This window comes from Hyaena hyaena, unplaced genomic scaffold, assembly GCF_003009895.1.
Source record: "Hyaena hyaena isolate Hyena2069 unplaced genomic scaffold, ASM300989v1 scaffold_233, whole genome shotgun sequence".
NCBI lineage: Eukaryota > Metazoa > Chordata > Mammalia > Carnivora > Hyaenidae > Hyaena > Hyaena hyaena.
The window spans coordinates 1113321-1134596 of NW_024080866.1; the positions used below are offsets into that span (position 1 = coordinate 1113321).

Here is a 21276-nt window from a genome sequence, read left to right on the forward strand (position 1 = left end):
TGGTCCTTCAGATGGGAACGGTGCGGGAGGGGGAGAGATTTAGAGACAGGAAGCGGAAGGGAGGGACTCCGAGCCGTAGCCAATCGACAGTGAAGGCTGAGTCTCTGTGGCCCGTTGAACGCGGGCGGGGGGAGGAGGCTTCTTCCGGCCGGCGGCGGGGTAGCTGCGTAGGCTGAAGGACACAAGCAGCGGAATTGGTGTCTTTTGCAAGGTCGGTGTGTGGAGGGGAACCCGGGCTCAGGCCTTAGCCTCCGCTTTGCAGGGCAGGCATAAAAATTCCGCCGTTCCTAATCCGGGAACACCGTTTTGGGGTGCGAGAACAGTGGAAAATGGAAATGGAGTTAGAGATAACGAGGGCCGGGGCGCGAGGGGTCGGACTCGTCTGGGAAGCCTCGGGACGAGGCGGATAGGAGATCCCAGAGGCTCCCATGGTTCCCCAAGGCCCTTAGATTGCATTTTACAATGGAAGATAATGAGGTCCGCAGCGAAGGGAGTCCCCCAAGGTCACCAGAGAAGTCATATTGAATGGGACTCGGGCCTCTGGCCAAGTTAACCTTTTTTCTGTGTGCCCATAGCAGTTTGCTTCCACCGTGCGGTGCTTAGGGAGCTGACCAGCAAGGCCTTTAGCTGCGCTGCAGCTTTTGTCAAAGCGAGAGTGAGTGTGGCCCGGCCCCTGCAGTTCGCCAAGCCCGCGGTAAGCGGGTTAGATTTCAGTTTGTGTCCGATCAGTCGGAAAGGCTTCCTAGGAGATAGCCAGAACAGAGAGCTGTAAATTCCTTGAAGTGCAAGAGGCTGCTTCTGGTCCCCGAGTGGCTCTCGACTTTGCCACCTTTTACCTCGTGATCTCACCATTACAGGTAGGTCCAGTCAGAGAGGAAAATTGCAGTTTGAAGAAACGGTAACGAGGGCAGTTGGTCCCTTTGGGCCTTTTTTCTAAAATGCCCATTTCACAGGTGTAAAAAAAGACGTGGAAGGCTTAATGTTTAACAAAGGTGGGCCGGTTAATAAACAAGAGCAAGACCCCTTGCTTAGATTTCTCCACGGGCTACCATTTAACAATTAGTATATTATTAGTCCCAAGTAATTTCCTCCATTATTATTAGGTCTTTCTAAACTTTATAGGATTTAAAAAGGAGTAAGATTTCAGTGTCAGTTATTCCACAAAGGGTGCTCTAGCACAACGGTTCCTGATATTTGTCCAGAAGTAACCTGTAGTTTGCTGAGGGGTGCAGACCCAAGTGCCTGTAGGCTTTTCTCCCATTGTTTATTTCACAGGCAACCTTTTACTCCCCACTCCTGCCTCCATCACACCTTCACAAAGTCTTAAGACCCAGACTAAATTTCAGTTCCTATGCCATGCCCTTCCGAGCAGTCAAAATTAGTCCTCTGTGGAATATCCCAGCCTTCCTCCTATAAAGTGTAGAGAGAAATCTAAATTACTTTAGTATTGTTTCATTTGGACACCACTTCCTGTTAAAAATTTTTATTAGGCACAAGGTCATGTGGTTATCAGTTAATAATTTGATGAAGTTAAGCTCCTGTTTTAAGTTGGGTTTCTCCTAGAAACCTACTTAATACCGTAAGAATACAAAAGTACCATGAAGATGAATGTGGGGAAGAATATGCCTTTAATAAGTCTAGTAGAAGGAAACAAGTTAATGTAACAGCTACATTATAAAGATTTATTTTAATGGAGATTTTCCTACTTGGGCTGGAAAGGCCAAGGCCCCTGAGGGGTCCGAAGGAAGTTTGGATTTCCTTCATTGATTCAAGAACTTTGAAACAGTGTTCTGAATTAAGGTCATTTGTCCAATTTTCCATTGCCAATTCTATGCACGTGAAAGCCTCTGAAGCCCTTTGAATGGTAAACTGGTGAGTACCAGTTTCCATAGCAACGACTTCCTCACAGTTCTCTCCCTCTTCATTTCATCAAGAGCCAGCTGAGTCACTGCCACTGCCTACCAATCTCGACCGGACCTCGACCGGCTCGTCTATGTTGCCAATCGACTCGGCGTGGCGTCGGTCGTGGTAGATAGGCGGTCATACATACGAATTTTCAAGTATTGTTTTGGTGACCTTTGAATGTGCCTTCGTTATTTTTTTATTATAACAAATATATACCTCTAAAATATAGGTACTATGGATATGTCTTCCTAAAAGTTGGCTGCGCATTTTTCCAGAGTTTTTTTCTATATAATTACTAACAAATATTTGGTTTTCTATTACTGCAATGTTTTTCAAACTGTAGCTTACATCAGAAACACCTAGATTGCTGGGCCCCAGAATTTCTGATTGAATAGGCCTCTGATTCCTCCTCTTCCCATACAGGAAAAATTGTGAAAGAGGTTGCTAATTGAGCTGTTTTGTTTCTTGATGGTTACCCTTCTGAGAAACTTTGAAATGTATCACAAGCTCCAACTTGCAACTAGTGTTAAAACTGATTGACTCTATGCACTGCGTAATATGGTATAACTAGAGCCAGGAATGAAAATATCAAGCAGCATTGGGTTAGAGGGTGGACTTAGAGACTACTCGATTTCCTTCCTGTGCTAGGTGATTTGATGTATATTCTAGAATGCTGTATAGTAGCCACCATGGTAAAGTCTTCCTTCTGAATGGTAGGCTTATCAGTAAGGCTTTTTCCACCATCTTTGCTGCTACTGTGTTGGGCAAGACATGTGTAAAAATTTATAAGACTTCTGTGCAGTGACTTTTAGGTTTTAAAGTTAAAAAAATGTGGGGGGAGGGGGTTGTCTGGCTGGCTCATTCAGTGGAGCATGCAACTCTTGATCTCTGGGTTGTGAGCTCCAGCCCATGTTGGGTGTAGAGCTTACTTTAAAAAACTAAAATCTTTGAATTAAAAAAAATTACTTTTCTTTTAAATTGCATCTAAACCAATTTATTGTTTCTTTCTTTTTTTAAAAAGATTGAAGTCATGGCAGGTCCAGAAATTGATGCCCAATTCCAATTCACTGGTATCAAAAAATATTTCAACTCTTACACCCTCACAGGTAGAATGAATGTAAGTATTAATGATACCTTTCAGCAGTTATGTTTTAGAATAATAGAGATGGCAATGGCTTTTGTTTACTTTGTCCTTTTTTTTTTTAGTGTGTACTGGCCACATACGGAAGCATCGCTTTGATGGTCTTATACTTCAAGTTAAGGTCTAAAAAGACACCAGCTGTTAAAGCAACATAAACAGTAAGGACCTGACATTTAGAAGTTTCTAAGTTAGACATTTTGTTAGCATTCTTTCCCTCACTATAAAAGTAAATTGTTGTCATTATGCAAAATTATATACAAGAAAAAGAGGAAAATATTGTTCATAGCCCATTACCATGACAATTTTTGTTAACATTTTGGTTTGGCTCTTTTTGTATTTTTTATTTGGTTTCCATTAGCTATGAGTCGTATCTGTAATATGGTCTTATAGCAAGTATGTTGTTATTTGAATCCATGAGTGTTTATGGATATATGATTTTTGAGAGAGAGAGAGAAGGCACAAGTGAGAGAGGGGCAGAGAGAGAAGTGGGACTCACCTGAAGCAGGGCTTGTGTTTTTACCTGAAGCCGGACTTGAGCTCATGTGATGTGGGACTCAAACTCAGGAACCATGAGATCAGGACCTGAGTCAAAGTCACATGCTTGACTGGGCCACCCAGGTGCCCTGCATGTGTGATTTATATGTTTCCTATTAGAATTTTTAAAAATATAAATAACACTGAACACTTTTGAGCCTGAAATGTTACAGGATTGTTTTAGACTTAGGTGATTTCCCCAAGGGTAGTAGGGCACCCAGCTTAGTACGAGAGTGTCTCTTTTGCCCTAGCCAATGTTGAATAATAATCAGTTTCTGATTTTTGTTTATTTGATGAATGACAATAATTTGTCTCTCTAAGTTTATTTTGAGAGAAAGCACGAGCAGGGGAGGGGCAGAGAGAGAATCCCAATCAGATCCTGCACTGCCAGCACAGGGCCCAATGTGGGGCTGGAACCCTAGAGCTTAGAGCTATCAGATCATGATCTGAGCCAAAACCAAGGGTTGGTCACTTAACCAACTGAGCCACCCAGGCACCCCTAATTTGTCTTTTTAATGAAACTGTACATTTTTTCCGTTTACCATATATACTTTTCTTAATGTTCTCTCGTGTTTTTGTCATTTAACAATTGAGTCTTGGGGCATCTGGGTCACTCAGTTGGTTAAGTGTCTGACTTCAGCTCAGGTCATGATCTCGCAGTTCTTGAGTTTGAGCCCCACATCAGGCTCTGCGCAGATAGCTAAAAGCCTAGAGTCTGCTTCGGATTCTGTGTCTTTCTCTCTGCCCCTCCCATGCTCATGCTCTCTCTCTCTCTGTGTCAATAATAAGTAAACATTAAAAAACAAAATTAAAAAAAAAAGCAATTAAGTCTTGTCTTTGTGAAGACAAGCTTATATTTCTCTTATATAAGCTCTTTATGTAATAATTATTAGCCAGCCTTTTAAATACATTACAAATCTTTTTGCTAGTTTCTAATTTTTATATAAGCAATTTTATCTTTCCCTTAAATTCCCATAGATTTGGTTTTCTTCTTATGGTGCCCCACAGTCTCCATTTGCTCATGCTCAAGTGAATAAATATTTGTCTTGGTAGTAGATGATGTGCACAAAACCCAAATCTAATGTAGCTCTCCACAGAAAATTTTTCCTGTGCTCTTAAAAGCTTTTCCAATCTCAAAACTGTTGACTGTTACCCAGAATATAGTAGTAGTCCATGGCTTATTCCCGACAAACAGTATTTGCCCAGTTTTCCATTAGGTACCTCCCAACTTTGGGAGGGTGGTAGTATCCTCATGATAAATATGGAGAAATTTTATCTCTGATACTAAGTAACAGATTGCTTTCCACTATTTAAAATGTTACTTTGCACTTAGACTTTTCCAATAGCATATATCAGGATCATACTGAATTCCTGGCAGCTCTTTTGTTAAAGATTAAGTTAAGTTAACCTGTATTAAGCTGAGAGACCTCTTCATTTTGGGGTGGTTACTGACTCTGAGAATCTGATAAATTTGCATTCAATTTCAGGGGCTTCATGGAGAGTCCTTATAATTACTATCTTAAAAGTAGAGTTGAACACAATTGTGTCTAAACTACCTTTGCTTTGTTTATAGGATTTTAAAGTGTACCTCATCTGCTAAGTTCCCATGCCTGGAGAAGCTAATGTCAGCTCATCATGTGATACTCAATTTGTACAATAAATTATGAACCTGGAAAAGCTGGTTGTCTTTATTTACAAGATATCAAAAATATAAAAACTGTACAAAATGCAACAAAGGCAAAAAACTGGCAGTGACTTGGTCTAAATCTTTTAGTTTCCCAAAGCAAGGCTCAGTATTGGAGGTAAGCAACTGAAATGTCTGTCTGACTTCAAGTGTACTAGGTTGTATGTAGCTGTTTTAGCTGAAGTAGAACATGGAAGCTAAATTTCTTCACCTGGTTTATAGAGTGTTTAGGTGCACTCATAATGCAACAGTTATAAATTCAGATGTCATTGGATGGTTGTACTTCATCTAGTACTTAGAAAGGAACTGTAGTTCACCCTACCCAGTAACGTACATTCCACTAGTCATGGGCCAAGCAAAAAGGTTAGTGGATCATTTAACATAGTACTTGAGTGCCATACAGTAACTACATTTTTACAGCAGAAACACACATGCTCATAGAATTCTTCAGCTAAAATTCAAGATGGTATTCTATTACTTGATTTGAATCTTGAAGCAGGATGAATTATTGTAATTGATTTTTTTCCTAAACATAATAAATTAAAATAGCATTTGAACAGAAAATGCATAGTTTCCACACAATCCAAAGCACCATAAATGTCCCCTCCACGAACATAATACCTCTTATTCAACTAACGGAAATTAGTTAAATGTGGTTGCTATAGAAACGTGGAACTGTCCTGTTCAGATTTTTCAAGCAGCATCCTTCCAGATCCATATAGACAAAACATTCTTTGTAGCTTAAATATTAATCACTGAGGTATTTGCTTTTAGTCTCCCTTTTTCAAACAGTAGCTTCTAAGAGGTCCTTAATACCGATGGTTTATTGCGGACTATAAGCTCCTGCAGCTAGAACCAAGTTTCTTCGAGTAAAATGGAGGTGTACAACTGGCGTTGATTTGGTCATGTATGTTCCCAGCAATAACTCCTGTGAATTCTCAGGTAAATTTATATGCCCAGTAGCTGTAGTAAAGTCATCGGTCTCTAAATCTTCAAATGCCTTAACAGCATCCCATAACCGGACTGTATTATCCATTGAACCTATAGGAAGGTCAAAGGAAACCATTTAGTAGCATCTACCATATTTAGATTCTGACATTTTGTCAAATATACTTCACATATTTACTGTATATTTCTGGTGAAAATATCTATTCTTCCTTCTAAAGGACCTTTTCAAGCAGTTTAACCTGAGAAGTCAACAAACATGTTGGCTGGAATCATGGCTAAGAGAAGCAAAAACCTAACACAGTCAACACTTTTGTTTTAACATACCATCCCTTTACCACGAAGTCATTTCTAGTCATTTACCTGATGCCAAAATTTCACCGTCTCTACTAAACCTAAGTGAACAGACTGTATCAGTGTGGCCTTTTAATTCTCCAACCATCAAACCATGTCCAATATCCCAAAGGAGTACTCTGCCATCCGTTGCTCCTGTAGCCAGGAATCTCCCATTGGGAGAAAATGTCAAGGAATGAATTGGTCCCTAGAAAAAGAGGCCATAAAAGAAGAATCAAAAAGTTAAAAATGAGAAAATAAGACAAAGCTAGAAATTTTAAAGCTTAGTGGAATAGTTTCTTTCAAATGTGTCACTGGTTAATTTTTAAAATATTTATCTCAGAGGCAAACTTGTATGTGTAAAATACCTTGTGTCCAGTGAATATCCTTACACAGTTCCCATTCAGGACATCCCAGAGCCGCACCGTTCTGTCTGCAGAGCCCGTAGCAACATAATTAGAATTTGGATGGAATCTAGTACAATTCACATCAGCAAGATGGCCAGCAAATATCCTTAAAGGCTGATAGTGGTCTGTAGCCCAGAGCCTTTTAAAAAATACATTGAAAGCAACAAATGATACTTAATGGCTAACTGCCAAAATTCAAAAATAAATCATAGAAACACCATGTGAAATGTTAGATCCAAATGACTGCCCCTTCACTAGCTGCCTGACTGAGGGAAAGAAAATGGAATGACTGAGACAAAATAACATTCTTAAGGAAAACTAAGTTGATCTAGCACAAGATTTTTTTAATTCTATAGTTCTCGGTACCCCCCTTTACCTCAATTCCTAGTCTAAACCATAGAAAAGTATTTTTCCCTAGTTTTGGCTACCACAAAATCAGTTTCTAGCCTGAGCTGCCTCATCATGAACAAGAGATCAGAGGAAAACACAGGTGCACAAAAACATGAAAGACAAGGGTTAGCATCTAGCAAGGGAGGGGCTGGAAGCATGTTAATAAGCTAGCTTGAGGGGGAAAAAGGAGGACTCTTAATCTTGGTATAGACATAATTGCAGTCAGAGTAATACTTCTCCCAAGTTCATTTTCAAATATGAAGCTATAAGTATTGACATTCTCGAAAAGTTGATCCCATATAATAGGAGTGAAAATGAGTTTGGCTGGAGTTTTTAATTCCCAAAAAGAAACCATTCTGCCAGTCATAAGATCACAACGTTCTTACCGAGCTACTCGATCATGGCCCCCAGACACAAAATAATATCCATATGGAGAAAACTGTGTGTCCCATACTGGGTAGTTGTGTCCTTTATATCCCACCAAGCAAGTAAACGTTTGAAGACTCCACAATCTAACAGTTCCATCTTCTGAAGAGGAAAGCAAGTAGTTCCTGAGGGAAAAGAAGGTAATACATTTGATTCCCAAAATAACTTAGTTACCTGTCCAGTTTTCTCTTTATATTTGAGTATGTTAAATACAGCTACCCATCTCCCTTTTTACTTTATACATGGAATTCACAGTAGATAACAAAATTGAAAGTACTAACCAAACTGATGTTAGCTGTGACACTCTACAAAGCACCTACTAATGAGGTTACATTATTTTTAAAAATATATTGGAAAAGCCACAGTTCTTATAAAATTATATCAAAGGGTACCAACAAAAAGAATGGTCAAAAAGGTCAGTGGAGAAAAACTAAGAAATGTGATATAAGATGTTACTTAAAACTCAACAATTTTTTATTTTAAAATGAAGATGCTATTTTCCTATCCTGTATGACTTATGTAAGTATTTAAAAGAAGTATAGCCTTCACACCCAGCATGGACCCCAATGCGGGGCTTGAAATCACAACCCTGAGATCCAAGACCTGAACTGAACTCAAGAGTTGGATACTTAGCCACCCAGGTGTCCCAAAAGGAAATATCTTTTGGACAAAAAAATACAAAAACACTATAGATAATAACACTGTAAATAATACTTTTAACTTTTTTCAGAGATAAACACAAAAGCTGAACAACTCAGAAAGTTGTTATGGTTTTCACTGAAATTAGAGGTTTCCCTCAGTTAAAAATGTATCATCTGTCTAAACCCTATCAAAATTTCATTCTCAAGGTTTCATAAAGATGAAAATCTTGGGGCGCCTGGGTAACCCAGTCGGTTAAGCGTCCGACTTTGGCTCAGGTCATGATCCCACAGTTCAGGGGTTCAAGCCCCACGTCGGGCTCTGTGCAGACAGCTAGCTCAGAGCCTGGAGCCTGCCTCAAATTCTGTATCTCCCTCTCTCTCTGACCCTCCCCTGCTCATGCTGTCTTTCTTTCTCAAAAAAATTTTAAAAAAACATGAAAATCTTGGTGGACTGAAAGCTATTAAGATACAAATGGTACTATAAATATAAAATCCCCTTCCATTTCTACAGAATGTCAGAGATCATGAAAAATAAGTAAATACCTATTTGTGGGTTTCAAATTCCCTTTTCAGTATCGTCTTAATTCTTTTGATTATACAAAATCTTCAGCTGACATCTAATCTACCTTAACATCAGGAATTTGTTCTGAATTTGGAGATGATGGAATACAGCAGTAGCCACAAGCCCAAGGCGAGAACCCAAAGAAGCAATTCAGCTCCTATAGGGGTTCTACAAAAACTAAAGCAAATTTTTAAAACCAACAAACCCTGAATCTGTGCATCTTGAATCTATAAATTTAGGTATAAAGCTGCTACCTTGTATACCAGTACCCCAAGAAGAATAAGCAAATGGCAAGATTCTAAAAGATAATGAGAGGTAACCATGAGATTTTTCTAACATAATTTTTCCCCACATGTTTCCAGTAGTTAACTTTTATAATCTCAATACAATACAGCAGTATTTCATATTTTATTTGTATTTTACCTATCCGGACTGAAGCTGGCTCCATAGACAGGCCCACTGTGACCGTACAAAATCTTCAACTCACTTGCTGTTTTCTCATCCATTATTCTTTCTAAGACATCATCTGATTCTTTGTCTATGAGGCTAAGATCTAAAATGGTCCAGAAATATTGATTTTTAAAAACACATTTAAAAAAAGGATATTCATTAGAACATGTTAAGGCAATCACATCATTATTTAGGAGAACTACCATTTGAACAGTTCCTCCTGCATAGCAACCACTGTGCTAATGCCCCTAAACTAGGTGATATTAGCCCAGTATATAGAAGAGGAAACCAAGGTTTCAGTTAAAAATTTGCCAGAGTGCACACATCTACTCCGTGTGGGAACTATGACTGAAACTCAAAGTAATCCACTCTATCATAATGTTTTACACAAATGAAAACTATGGAAATATTTTTTTTTGAAAACGTATTCTCTTGTTTAAACAATACATTTAGCAAGAAACCTTTAAAGTGAAATTCCATCCTTATTCTTTTTTAGCCATTTTTATGTTTAAAACAGAAGTACTCTCCCTCTATTTACAGACATTTTTAAAAATTTAGTCATAAAATTAGATTTTTAACCTTACAGAGTTTTCTAGCCCAGCCCCCTCACATTCTACAGATGAGAAAACTGAGGCCCAGAGAAGTTAAACCAGTCTAGTACCCCAGTCTCCTGATTGCCACTCCAATGCACTTTTCACTGTTGGGAACATTAACATTTTTTTTTAAGTAGGCTCCATGCCCAACATGGAGCTTGAACTAATGATCCTGAGATCAAGAGTCACATGCTCCACCGACTGAGCCAGCCAGGCACCCTGGGAATGTTAACATTTTGAGTTAAAGTAAAATCAAATGAAATTCTTCTAAGATCACAATCTCTTGTATATATTCCCTGGAATCCAGATTGACGTAACCTAAGGACAAGTTCACATCCTAACAGGTCATCTCACTTACCTGCTGCCTGTTTAACACTACGAAGCTTTTTGGGTGTCACAGACCACACTCTAACAGTTGAATCTGCAAAACCTCCAGCAATCAAACTAGAATCATCAGTGACATCCACTGCAGTGAGGCCCTGCCAATGAAAAAATAAAAACTTTGTACTAGACAATACTGTCTTAGGGGGGGGAAATTACAATTACATCTCAGAGAATATGCAACGATAACTCTTTTTCTCACATAAAAGATATTTAAGATTTCATTCTCCTATGAAACCCACTGTTTGAAAGTATTTACTTTGAGAACATGTTATCATTCACCGCTTTTTGCCCTCCAAATTTGGAGCACGTGATATGAAGAAAATGTTAGTCATTTTTGTACTTTGCTAATTATATCCTCAGATTATAAATAATCTATAAAGACAGATAGAATCGTTAATAAAAAGCATTAAGTTTATATAAGTACTTAAGCCAAGTTAAATAAAGATGAACTACACAGTTTCTTCCTCCTCAAAGACTAGCACGATTCTGATCAGTGAAACAATAGACATATATAACCAAGATTCTGGCATCTACAAGTTGCTAAAGGTCTTTTCAACATTGCCTTCTAGCTATTCCAAGCAGTGTCCAATTATCCTTTTCTAACTTCTGTCTTTAAGCTATATTTATATCAAGAGTTTAAAAAAGAAAACTCCGTCTTAGTTAACACATCTAGGTTTCTTTTAATGGTAAGTCACCATTTTACATGACTCTCCAGGCAGAAACTGCGCCAACAATTTTACCAACCTGGTAAGCATTGAGGAATGTATAGAAACAAATGGAGGGTAAACAGTCTGGCCCAAGGCGTACTCGTTTGGTGGTTTCTTTCATATTCATTATCTTATCCAACTTATCTGAATCTTTCAACTCAGGAAGAGGGATTCTGTAAGAGAAAAACAGGCTGAAAAGTACTCTGAATTACTGAATTCTCTATAACAATGTATCATCTTACAACTCTACACATGTTCCTGAAGTTCTTTCCTCACCTGTTTTGAGGTGGAGCATTGGGATCTTGTTTTTTGCTTTTGGACCCAATACTATCTTTTTTAGGTTTTTTCTTTTTAGGTTTTCCTTCTTCATTTTCTCCTTCTTCATCTTCATCATCTAAAGGCACCTCAATCTCTGGTTCTTTTAATAAACCAAAAAATACCTACAAGTCAAAAGAGCCAACATTTTCAAAATTAATATGTCACTCATCGATACATCCTTTTCATATCTTGATAGGATAAGTCACAATTACAATACAGTAATTTATATCCTGAAGCAGATTCTGTACTTTTTTACCCAAGAGCCAATCCCTCTTCCTTTCTAACAGAACCCTGATTTTGCTGGAGCAGCAATATGCTCAGTGAAATCATTTCTGTTCCCAGACTCCTTTGCAGCTTGGAATAGCCATGTGACAGATGTGCCCACAAATGTACTGGGGAGGGTTTTAGGAAGAAAATACTGTTTGCCTTCTGTCCTCCCCCTTCAGCCTTCCTGGAATGCACGTGCAGTGCTGGAGTTGCAACAGCCATCTGTGAGCGCAAAGAAGAAAGCCACATTCTAAAGATGGTGGAGCAGAAACTAGAAGGAGCCAGTCTCCTTGATGGCACTGTGGAGCCCTCATGCCAGTCCAAGAGGGCTTTCCTCTGCAATTCATTATATGTATGCAAAATCCCTTACTTGTTTCAGCCATTGTAGTCAGGGTTCTGTTAAATGCAACCATTCCCAAATTCTCATCTAAACATCATCCTTAAAACATGAAACTTAGTATATAGTGTACAATTATTCCCAAACTAGCTATAAGAAAGATGTGTAAATTATGTAGATGGAAATGCTACAGTTTTTCATAATCTGCATTACATAGTTCTTAGGTTTATTCCCATACCTTTGACTTGTTTGCCTCTCGTTTAGCCTCTCCTGCCAAACTTCCCACCATCGCATCTATCTGTTGCTTACTACGCGGCATCCCATCAAAGATGTCAATGTAGAGGTGCTCCTGAACTATGTTCCATATCTGATTGTTCTGTTTCTCCTGAAGATGCCTCTTCAAGAGTTGGTACGAGTCACGGGAAATACGCAGAACAAATTTACTTGTTCGAAAATCCAACATGGTCTCATTCCCTTTCATGTGTTCCTTTTTGGTAAGACTAGATAATACTCGTAGGTCATCCTGGTAATAACACTCCTGATCTCCATGGAACCTGTTTCAGTGATTTTAAAAAGTCATTTTTCAATGTAATCATTAAGGGATCTTCTCTCCCCCATATACTTATAAACATCCCAGAATATTTTCAACGTAGCAGTCTGAATAATCCTGGACTAAGCTACAGGATCAGAAGTAACTCATTTCAAAATGATTACAATTCAGTTTCTGAATTCATCCTGAAATTTGAAAATTTTAATTCTCTAATGAAATGTATCGTTAACATTTTAAGAGAATCTGAAAAAAATACCGTAAGTGAATGAAAGAGATCTAACACTGGTAAACATATGATTTAGAATTCTTGCTTTACTAAATTTTATCTTCTCTCAAAAATGGAAAGTTTTGAACATATACAAAATTAGAAACTAGTAAAATTAATTCAATGAACCTATCACTCAGCCTCTTAACAATAATTAATACATGGCATCCTCATAAAACCCACCATTTTCAATGACTTCTTATATTCTTAATACCAGATGTATTTATTAAACATCAGTATAACAATATAACTAAAGGACAAATAAATGTTGTTGCCAAAGAATGAACACTTCCATATACTCACCATTATGAAAGGTAATTAAGTAAAGCTTTCAGCCTTGGAGACAATTTGTAAATTTAAATGTACTTTTGTTTATACAAATCTCAATTTTCCTGATAAAGTAAAATTAAAGATTATATATTTGGCACTCACTAAGAGCAGCAAACAATGCAAAAACAATTAGAGAACGATGACTAAACATAGTAGGGCTCTAGCTCTGAAACACAGTCAATACATTCCTAAACTGTTACCTGTGTTACCCTGTTATGACTCATCAAGACATGAACTAAGGGTTTCTGTCCAAGATTTGAGCGGAATTAGAAATCTTAGCCTCTTGGTGTTCACATCAGTCACTGTCCATAACCTCATCTGAGCATGGTGTCTGGGCAAAGGCCGAGATTGTCCATAAGAAGGAGACAGAGTCCTCTGAGATATTCCAGTTTCCTATGTGAGGAGATGGCTATCCCATGAGACTGAGAGAGGAAGAGGTTTTTTGATGACAATACTGTAAGAAAAATTAGCTTAGAGTAGAAGTTGTCATCATCAGCCACTGTTCTTTTTTCAACAATACTAAACTACAGAACATTTACTTTTACTTTATAACCTTCTATTAGGCATTTGAACAATAATGAATGGCATAGAAGCTAGGAGTCCCGAGTTCTATTACTCATCTATTACTATTATTTGTGTTATCTGATAAGTCCTGGCTTTTGGATCTATTGTTTGTATTAAAGTGCTCTCATTCAAACTGCTAAGTACTGCCTCTTTTTTAAACACTCCTTTCTTTGGCTTGTTTTTTAATTTTTTTTTAATATTTGTTTATTTTTGAGAGAGAAGAGACAGACAGCGCAAGCAGAGAAGGGGCAGTGAGGGAGGGAGACACAAAATCGGAAGCAGGCTCCAGGCGTCAGCACAGAGCCAAACGCAGGGCCCAAACTCACGAACCCCGAGACGATGACCTGAGCCAAAGTTGGATGCTTACCCAACTAAGGCACCCAGGTACCCCTCCTCTTTTCTTTGTCTTCTAAAACTCAATACCCTTCTGGTTTTCTTCCTACTTCTCTAACCTCTCCTTGCATATCTCTTCTACTTGGTCATATCTTCTATTCTTTTCTATCTCTTCCACTCCAAATGCTGGAGTTCCTCAAGGTTTAGAGCCCTTTCGTTGATTTACTTCATACCCCTACTCCCACCCCAGACAATCTCATCCATATCCATCAATATTATACACAACTGCAATTTATAGCTCCAGTCCCTACATCTCCTCTGAGCTCCAGGGCCTTATATATCATCCGCCTATCAACTTGACATCTCTTAAATGAATCAAAGGCATATTCAAATCTGAACTCAAGATTACTCCACAACCTGGCAAACCAGGTCCTCTTCCATGGTTTTCTATCTTAGTGAAGGGCGCTCCTATCCAGGTGGGGGAGCCAGAAACCTAGGGGTTATCAACAATAACTTCATCTCCCTCACCTCCATATCCAATCCATCACCAACTGTCTTACCAATATGTCTACTTCCCTTCACAAACACTACCGCATCCTGGTCTAGTGTTTCTCAACAGAACAATTTGGGGCAGAATAATTATTTGCTTAGTGGGATTACCTGCACATATTAGAACATTTGGTGACCTTAAGCCACCTGCTCCTCCCCACCCTAGTCATTATGACAACCAAAACACCTCCACACATTTTCAAATAGCCCAGAGAAAGAAGGAATAATATTACCCCAAGTTGAGAACCATTCCAATAACCTTCAAAACTGGTCACTCTAGAGTCACTCTGTTTCTCTCCCACCATGTATTTTCCCAACTGCATAAAGGTCCTTTCAAAATGCAAATCGGGGTGCTCAGCTAGCTCGGTTGGTAGAGCATGTAACTCTTTTTCTTAGGGTTGTGAGTTTGACTCCCACATTAGGTGAAGAGATTACTTTAAGAAAAAATACAATTTAAAAAAATGCAAATCTAATAATGACATAGTCCTTCAATGACTTCTGTAGCACAGACACTTTACTGTCCCCAAATATCCATTTTTTTCTTTTTTCCTCCACAACAGAATACCTGAATATTAGCTGCACACACAAATACTCAGGCAAAAGCCACATTTCCTACCTCCCTTGTAGGTAACTGTAGCCACTGACTAATGATATATATATATATATATATAAAAAAAAAGAAAAAAGAAGTGTCTGCAACTTCCAGGAAGGATGTGTGCCCTCCCTGCTGACTATAACACTGATGTGATTGCTTCAAGCCAAAGAGCCATCTTGTGCCACAGCTGGAAGCTGCATGACAAAGATGGTAAAGCGACAAGATCGAGAGAGCCTAGGTCCCTGGTAGTCAAGGAGTCCATACCAGTTCTGGACTGCCCTACCTCTATGAGAGAGAAATAACCTTTTATCATGTTTAAGCTTCTATTGTTTGGGTTTTCAGCCATTCTTGGTCTAATCTAATCCCAACACCGCTTTCTGTTGCTCTTAGGATAGAAGCAAAAAAATGAACTTTTATTTTATTTATGCCATTATTGTTTTGAGTTTTCAGTGAACCTCAACCAAATCAAATCCTACCCAATACAACCCACTACTGCTCTAAGGATAAATAAAGACCCTCAATGTGGCCCAAGAACCTGCCTGTTCCAGACCAGCTTCATGTTATACTACACCCAACCCCATACTCTGCTCCAGCCACGCTGGCCTTCTTTCATCTCTATACCTACCATGATCCCTCCCACCAGAGCTGTCACAATGCTTTTCCCTCTTCTCTTCAACTGGTAACTCTTACCCAATCTTCAAATCTTACCTCAGGCATCACTTCCTCTGGGAGCCCTCCCTGACTTCTCCAACTAGATCAAACCCCTTTTTCAGGTTCTCAGAGCACCAGGTACCTCTCCTTTATGAAATACTTTTTGAGTTACAATCTTACATTAGTGTGGTTACAGATGAGTATATACATTATATATATATATATGTATACTATATATATAATATATATAAAGTTCACATACTTCTCAAAAAATGATTTTGCTTCATTCTCATGTTGATTGTAGACTAGTTCCAAGTACATGTGTACAAACAGAGGATAAAAGAGTTGGGATAATTCTGCCCGATGGCAGTCCAAAGAACATTCAATGAAGTGTTTCAGTCCACTATAGTATTCTTCATACATTGTGGGGTCTCCTTGTTGGTTGTAGGCTGACAGCACAGCACTGACATCTGGCTGGTCTTCTACAGCTACAGTTCCAACTGTTTAAAAAACAAAAAACAACTTTCAAGAAAATGACTTGATATGCACCAAGTGACTAAGACTGTTCCACTAAGGTCTAGAGGTAAATTGTTTCTCAGATGTTTGTCCCTCACCAAACTCTCTTCCCCAACACAATCACATGATCTTTCGATGAGATTTTCATTTTTGTTTCAGTCACCCATCCAAAACTCCTTCAGTTGTCCTTATCTTCTTTCTTTAATGTGAATGAGTTTTTCATGTTTTTGTTTATTTTGAGAGAAAGAGGGAGAGAGCATGCACACACACAAGAAAGTGCGCAAATGCAAAAGCACAAGAAGGGGCAGAGAGAGAGAGGATGAGAGAGAATACCAAGCAGGCTCCACACTGCCAGTACAGAGCCCAATGTGGGGCTCGGATCTATGATCTGAGCCAAAATCAACAGTCAGTTGCTCAACCGACTTAGCCACCCAGTCGCCCCTCAGCTTGTCCACATCTTAAAACAGAAATTCCAAATCAATAGTGAAACAGTTCAATAGTTCTCCTGCAGCTACCTTTTTTTTAAAGGCAAATTTCATAAAACATGACATGTGCACATCAAACAAAAATATTAATCTTCTCTCAGGCATAGTGTAAATGGCACCCACCACCAGGAAGCCATGCCCTAAAGTAACATTCCCAGCTCTCTGAGCTATCTACCTATTGTTTGACTTTCTTATAACACATCCTATACTGTAGAATATGTGTACCTCAATCACTCCTTACAAAATGCAAGCATTTTAAGGATGGGAAGGACTAGCCTTATTTATATTTCCGAAAGATAACTCAATTTTATATGTTTAAAATAACTCCCATAAACATCATTCCAAGGCAGAAAACATTAGTATTTGTTTGTAATGTAGCAACACCAAACAATGATACATCTAATCAGAGTTTGACTGTTGGAAATTATAGTACTACTGTGCTCTTAAATGCACAAATAAGTTATTTTGATTACTGTGATAGCCTTTTTTCCTCCTTACCGGTTTCTGAGTTATGATAGGTCAAGTTCCCAAAAAAAGACGACACATTACAGAAAGATAAACAACATAATTCATCTTTTAGTTAATTCACAAAATTCAGCACTCAGAAAAGATTCCTCTCAATCACATTTTCGTACATATTTATTTATGGAATACAATGCTATATATTCATACTTCATGTCTGCCAATGCTGCAAAGATTGGGCCTCATAAATACAGATTAATTTGGCTAGAGGCTCTGCCCTGTATAACTTAACTCGGCAAACATTTATAATCAGCTCAAGATCACCTTTGAGACCTTATACTGTGTATGAATTTTACTGCATGGACTTTGCAACAACAGCTGCTAGGAAAAGGCTGGGGAGGGAGGTCTCAGGTGTTGGGTGCTAGGCATAAACTTCTCAGTACCAGGCATTTTATATATATGACACTCACAATAACCCATTTTTTAAAATAACCCATTTAATAGAGAAAAAAATCAAACTCAGGAAGAATCAGCATCATGCAAGTAAAAGCAACAGACAGAATCTGAACCCAGGTCTGTCCAAAGGCTATTCCTAAATGAATGGTTCTCAAACTGTGCCATACATTAATACCTCTTGGAAGCAAATATTCAAAAATGGAGATTCCTAAACTCCACCTCTACACGATCTGATTCACTAAGTCTGAAGTGATGCCCAGAAATCTGCATTCCCCTATAGGTTTAACACTAGTAACAGCTTATGTTTTGAGAAATACTGGCGGTTTGGTCCAAAGCAAAGGTCCGCTAGCCTTGCTCAGTCCGTTTTCTGAGCTAGGTAATGTCTAGCTCACAGTGGAATTGTGAGAATTAGGCTACATAAAATATTTTAAGTAATTACTTAAAGAAGCTAGTACAGAACAGTACAAATAGTATTACTGTTTATGCAGACCTGCCAAGGCTCAACGGCCCAAAAAAGAGGAAAGGGACCAAAAGCCTGAAGGTCCTCGGCTCTTGGCGCCCACCTTCCCCAGCCATCCCTCTGCTCAACAGCTCTGCTCAGCCTCTCACTGGAACTGACAGCTTGGAAGAAGGTTTGACTGCGCAGCCGGCGCACTAGAGAAAGGGGCGGGCATGTGGTCCTAGAGGCGGGCCCAGGAAATTCAAAACAAGCCCGCAGAGGTGCAGGCCTGCCAGCCTCTGCCTTCCCGGCTTGCTCCCCTTCGTGCCCTGCCTCCCCGGGACTCCGCGGCTCACCTTTCCCGGGAGCCGCAGGACCTGTCGCTAAGCCCGAGACGGCGGCGGCCCCCGAAGCGCCCGTGCCCGGAGGGTCAGGGGCAGCGGGGCCGGGGGCCGAGGCTGTGACCCGGCTGAGAAGCGCGCTAGCCGCCTCAGCACCGGCGCCGTCCGCCTCTCCCGGGACTCCGGTGCCCGCCACTGCCTCCTCCAGCAGCCGGGCCTCACGGCGCAGCGCCTCTTCAGCCTCGCGAAGATTGCTCTGCCGCAGGAACTGCAGCACGGCCAGCAGAGTCTGTCGGTCGTGGGGAGCGCCGGCCTCCGGGGCAGCGGCGGGCACCGTGGCCGCCCCCGCCGGAGCAACGGCGGAGACAGCCACCGAGGGTTTGGGGGTCCCACCATCCCCGCCGGCCGACGACGACGCTGCCGCAACGTTCCCGCCGCCGCCGTTGGGGCCGTTGTTGGTAGTGCCGCCGCCACCCTCGCCAGCGCCGTCCCCCGCCTGCGGAGGTAGCAGCGTCGGCGGTCCCTCAGGCTCTAACTTGACCGCCACCTCCGTCTGCTCCTCCGCCAGCGCCGCCATCTTGCGGCTGAGCCACCTCGCGCCGTCAAGCGTGATTGCGTTTTCGCCACATGGAGGGCGGGGAGGAGCGTTTTACGACAGCCTGAGAAGGCAATATACGGCAGTAGGAGGGGCGAGAACGAAGGAGAAAAAGAATAGGAACGAGAGCTGTTTCAAAAGTGAGTGACTGAAAGGCAGGAAGGAGGAGGTGGCGACCGCCTGTAGCCTTTACGTGTGATAATTACCGTTTATTGTAGACTAGCTATTTTTAGGCACTATGAGAGGCATTTTACATTTTATGACCTCTTTTAATTCAACAATCTTATAAAGCAGTATTTGCCTCTCTTTACAGGTGACTCAGCCGAGATCCAAAGAGGTTAAATAACTTGCCAAAGCCAGGCAAGAGGAAAGTGAGTGTCAAGATTCCAATCCAGGTCTCTTATACCATAGCCAGAAGGAGACTTCTGAGATACTGGTAATGTTTTATATTTTGATCTGGGTGGTGGTGACTTTTTTTTTTTATTTTTACTTTGTAAAAATAACCAACCTACATGCTTTAAGTTTTGTAAACTTTGCAGCATATGTGTTATATATAGCTTTTATTTTAAATTTTGGTTTCGTTTATTTATTTCTTTTGAAGGAGAGAGAGACAGCAAGCAGAAGAGGTGTAGAGAGAGAGAGAATCCCAAGCAGGCTGTCTGCACTGTCGGTGCAGAGCCGGCTCGAATTCATAAATCATGAGATCATGACCTAAGCTGAAATCAAGAGTTGATGCTTAACCAACTGAGCCACTCAGGTGCCTCTAAAAACGATTTTTTTAACGTTTATTTTTGAGAGACAGAGAGACTTAGCATGAGTGGAGGAGGGGCACAGAGAAAGAATGGGGGAGAGTGGGCGGAGACACAGAATTCCAAGTGGGCTCCAGGCTGTGAGCTGTCTGTACAGAGCCAGACAAGGACTTAAGCCCACGAACCTGAGATCATGACTTGAGCCGAAGTCAGACGCTTAACTGACTGAGCTACCCAGCCGCCGCTAAGTATCTAAATTTTGTCACTGAGAAATGTGTACGTTCTGTATTGGTGCTATGTTATCCTTTGTTACAAATAAACTGCATTTTAACTGTGTGTTTAAGATAGTATGTCCCATTTTGTAGTATGCTTCATAGGTTATAAAACCCTGCTGCCTATTTTATCTCATTTGAATCTCACAACTCGGGGGGTAGATGCAGGCAAGTGAGGCAGGGGAGTTGAGAAGATCTAGCACAGTTATTCAAGTTGTTGGTTTTTAGGTCTTACTGGCTTCCTTCAACCATGTTTAGTAGTTGAATGACCTGGAACAAGTTACTTACCTCAAGTTGCCCAATTTCTAAAATAGGGATAATAATAGTACCTACCTCACAGAGTTGTGTGAGGATTAAAAGAGATAATATATAAGGATTAAATGAGATAATGTATATATGATACCTGACATGTAATAAATAGCTGTTGTTTAGTTTTTCTTCACCTTAAAAGGTATCCTGTAAATGTTTGATAAAGTCCAATTATGATGTTCAGAGTGATATTAAAACTGAAATGTGAAGCTAGTCTAATTGGATATCTAAAGTAAGATTATGGAACATGGAGGAAGGGCTAGGTGGAGGAGAAGATGAGCAAGAATTGGTTACCATTTACCCAGCACTGAGCAACAGAGAGAGAACCTGAATCTCATGTGCACACTTATGAAGTGGGGAGAATTTGTCCTTTTCCTTAGGATCATTCAATTAATTTTTCTGATTCAGTATTCACTAATTAACTTGATAATTAATTCGCAAATTATTAAGCACTTAGATGAGAGATGCCACGAATAACAAGCCCAGGCATATTTATTGTTCCCTGGAAAGTTACTCTACCCCCTTACGAATAGTAAATTAGCATTCTGGTGCATATATTGGTCTTGAGAATCAGATCCTGGAAACTGGATCCACCTGTACAGCTGAAACCCAGATACTGGGACTCACAAAAGTACTGCCACCACTTTTCCTTCTGTAGAGTCTACCTTTCACCTAGCTTTGTCTCTTTACTTCCAAAAAGTCTGGGGTCTGGGTTGGGTATTCATACCACAGTAAAGTATATTAAATAACAACTGCAAGACCCACTTTCAATTTTTATTTCTCTTTTCCTC

At 40.0% G+C, this 21276-nt stretch overlaps 2 protein-coding genes across 4 annotated transcripts; one reads left to right on the forward strand and one right to left on the reverse strand.

Moving 5' to 3' along the window:
• Positions 1 to 104: 104 nt before the first annotated feature.
• Positions 105 to 5257, forward strand: ATP5MK (ATP synthase membrane subunit k). Of its 2 annotated transcripts, XM_039243981.1 has the most exons (5): positions 116 to 211; positions 576 to 857; positions 2927 to 3022; positions 3112 to 3204; positions 5154 to 5257. In XM_039243981.1, exons 3-4 carry the CDS (start codon positions 2936 to 2938, stop codon positions 3199 to 3201), a joined length of 177 nt encoding a protein of 58 aa, XP_039099912.1. In that variant the 5' UTR covers positions 116 to 211; positions 576 to 857; positions 2927 to 2935; the 3' UTR covers positions 3202 to 3204; positions 5154 to 5257. The 2 variants fall into 2 exon arrangements, with proteins under 2 accessions (XP_039099911.1, XP_039099912.1); XM_039243980.1 differs by lacking the exon at positions 576 to 857 and having other exon boundaries at positions 105 to 211.
• Positions 5255 to 19343, reverse strand: TAF5 (TATA-box binding protein associated factor 5). Of its 2 annotated transcripts, none has more exons than XM_039243978.1 (11): positions 18576 to 19343; positions 16124 to 16361; positions 12263 to 12578; positions 11379 to 11542; positions 11140 to 11293; positions 10370 to 10490; positions 9392 to 9521; positions 7726 to 7890; positions 6911 to 7088; positions 6573 to 6750; positions 5255 to 6305 (listed from the first exon to the last, which is right to left on the reverse strand). In XM_039243978.1, the coding sequence occupies exons 1-11, from the start codon at positions 19135 to 19137 to the stop codon at positions 6088 to 6090; spliced, it is 2424 nt and encodes an 807-aa protein (XP_039099909.1). In that variant the 5' UTR covers positions 19138 to 19343; the 3' UTR covers positions 5255 to 6087. The 2 variants fall into 2 exon arrangements, with proteins under 2 accessions (XP_039099909.1, XP_039099910.1); XM_039243979.1 differs by having other exon boundaries at positions 11140 to 11275; positions 18576 to 19342.
• Positions 19344 to 21276: the final 1933 nt, after the last annotated feature.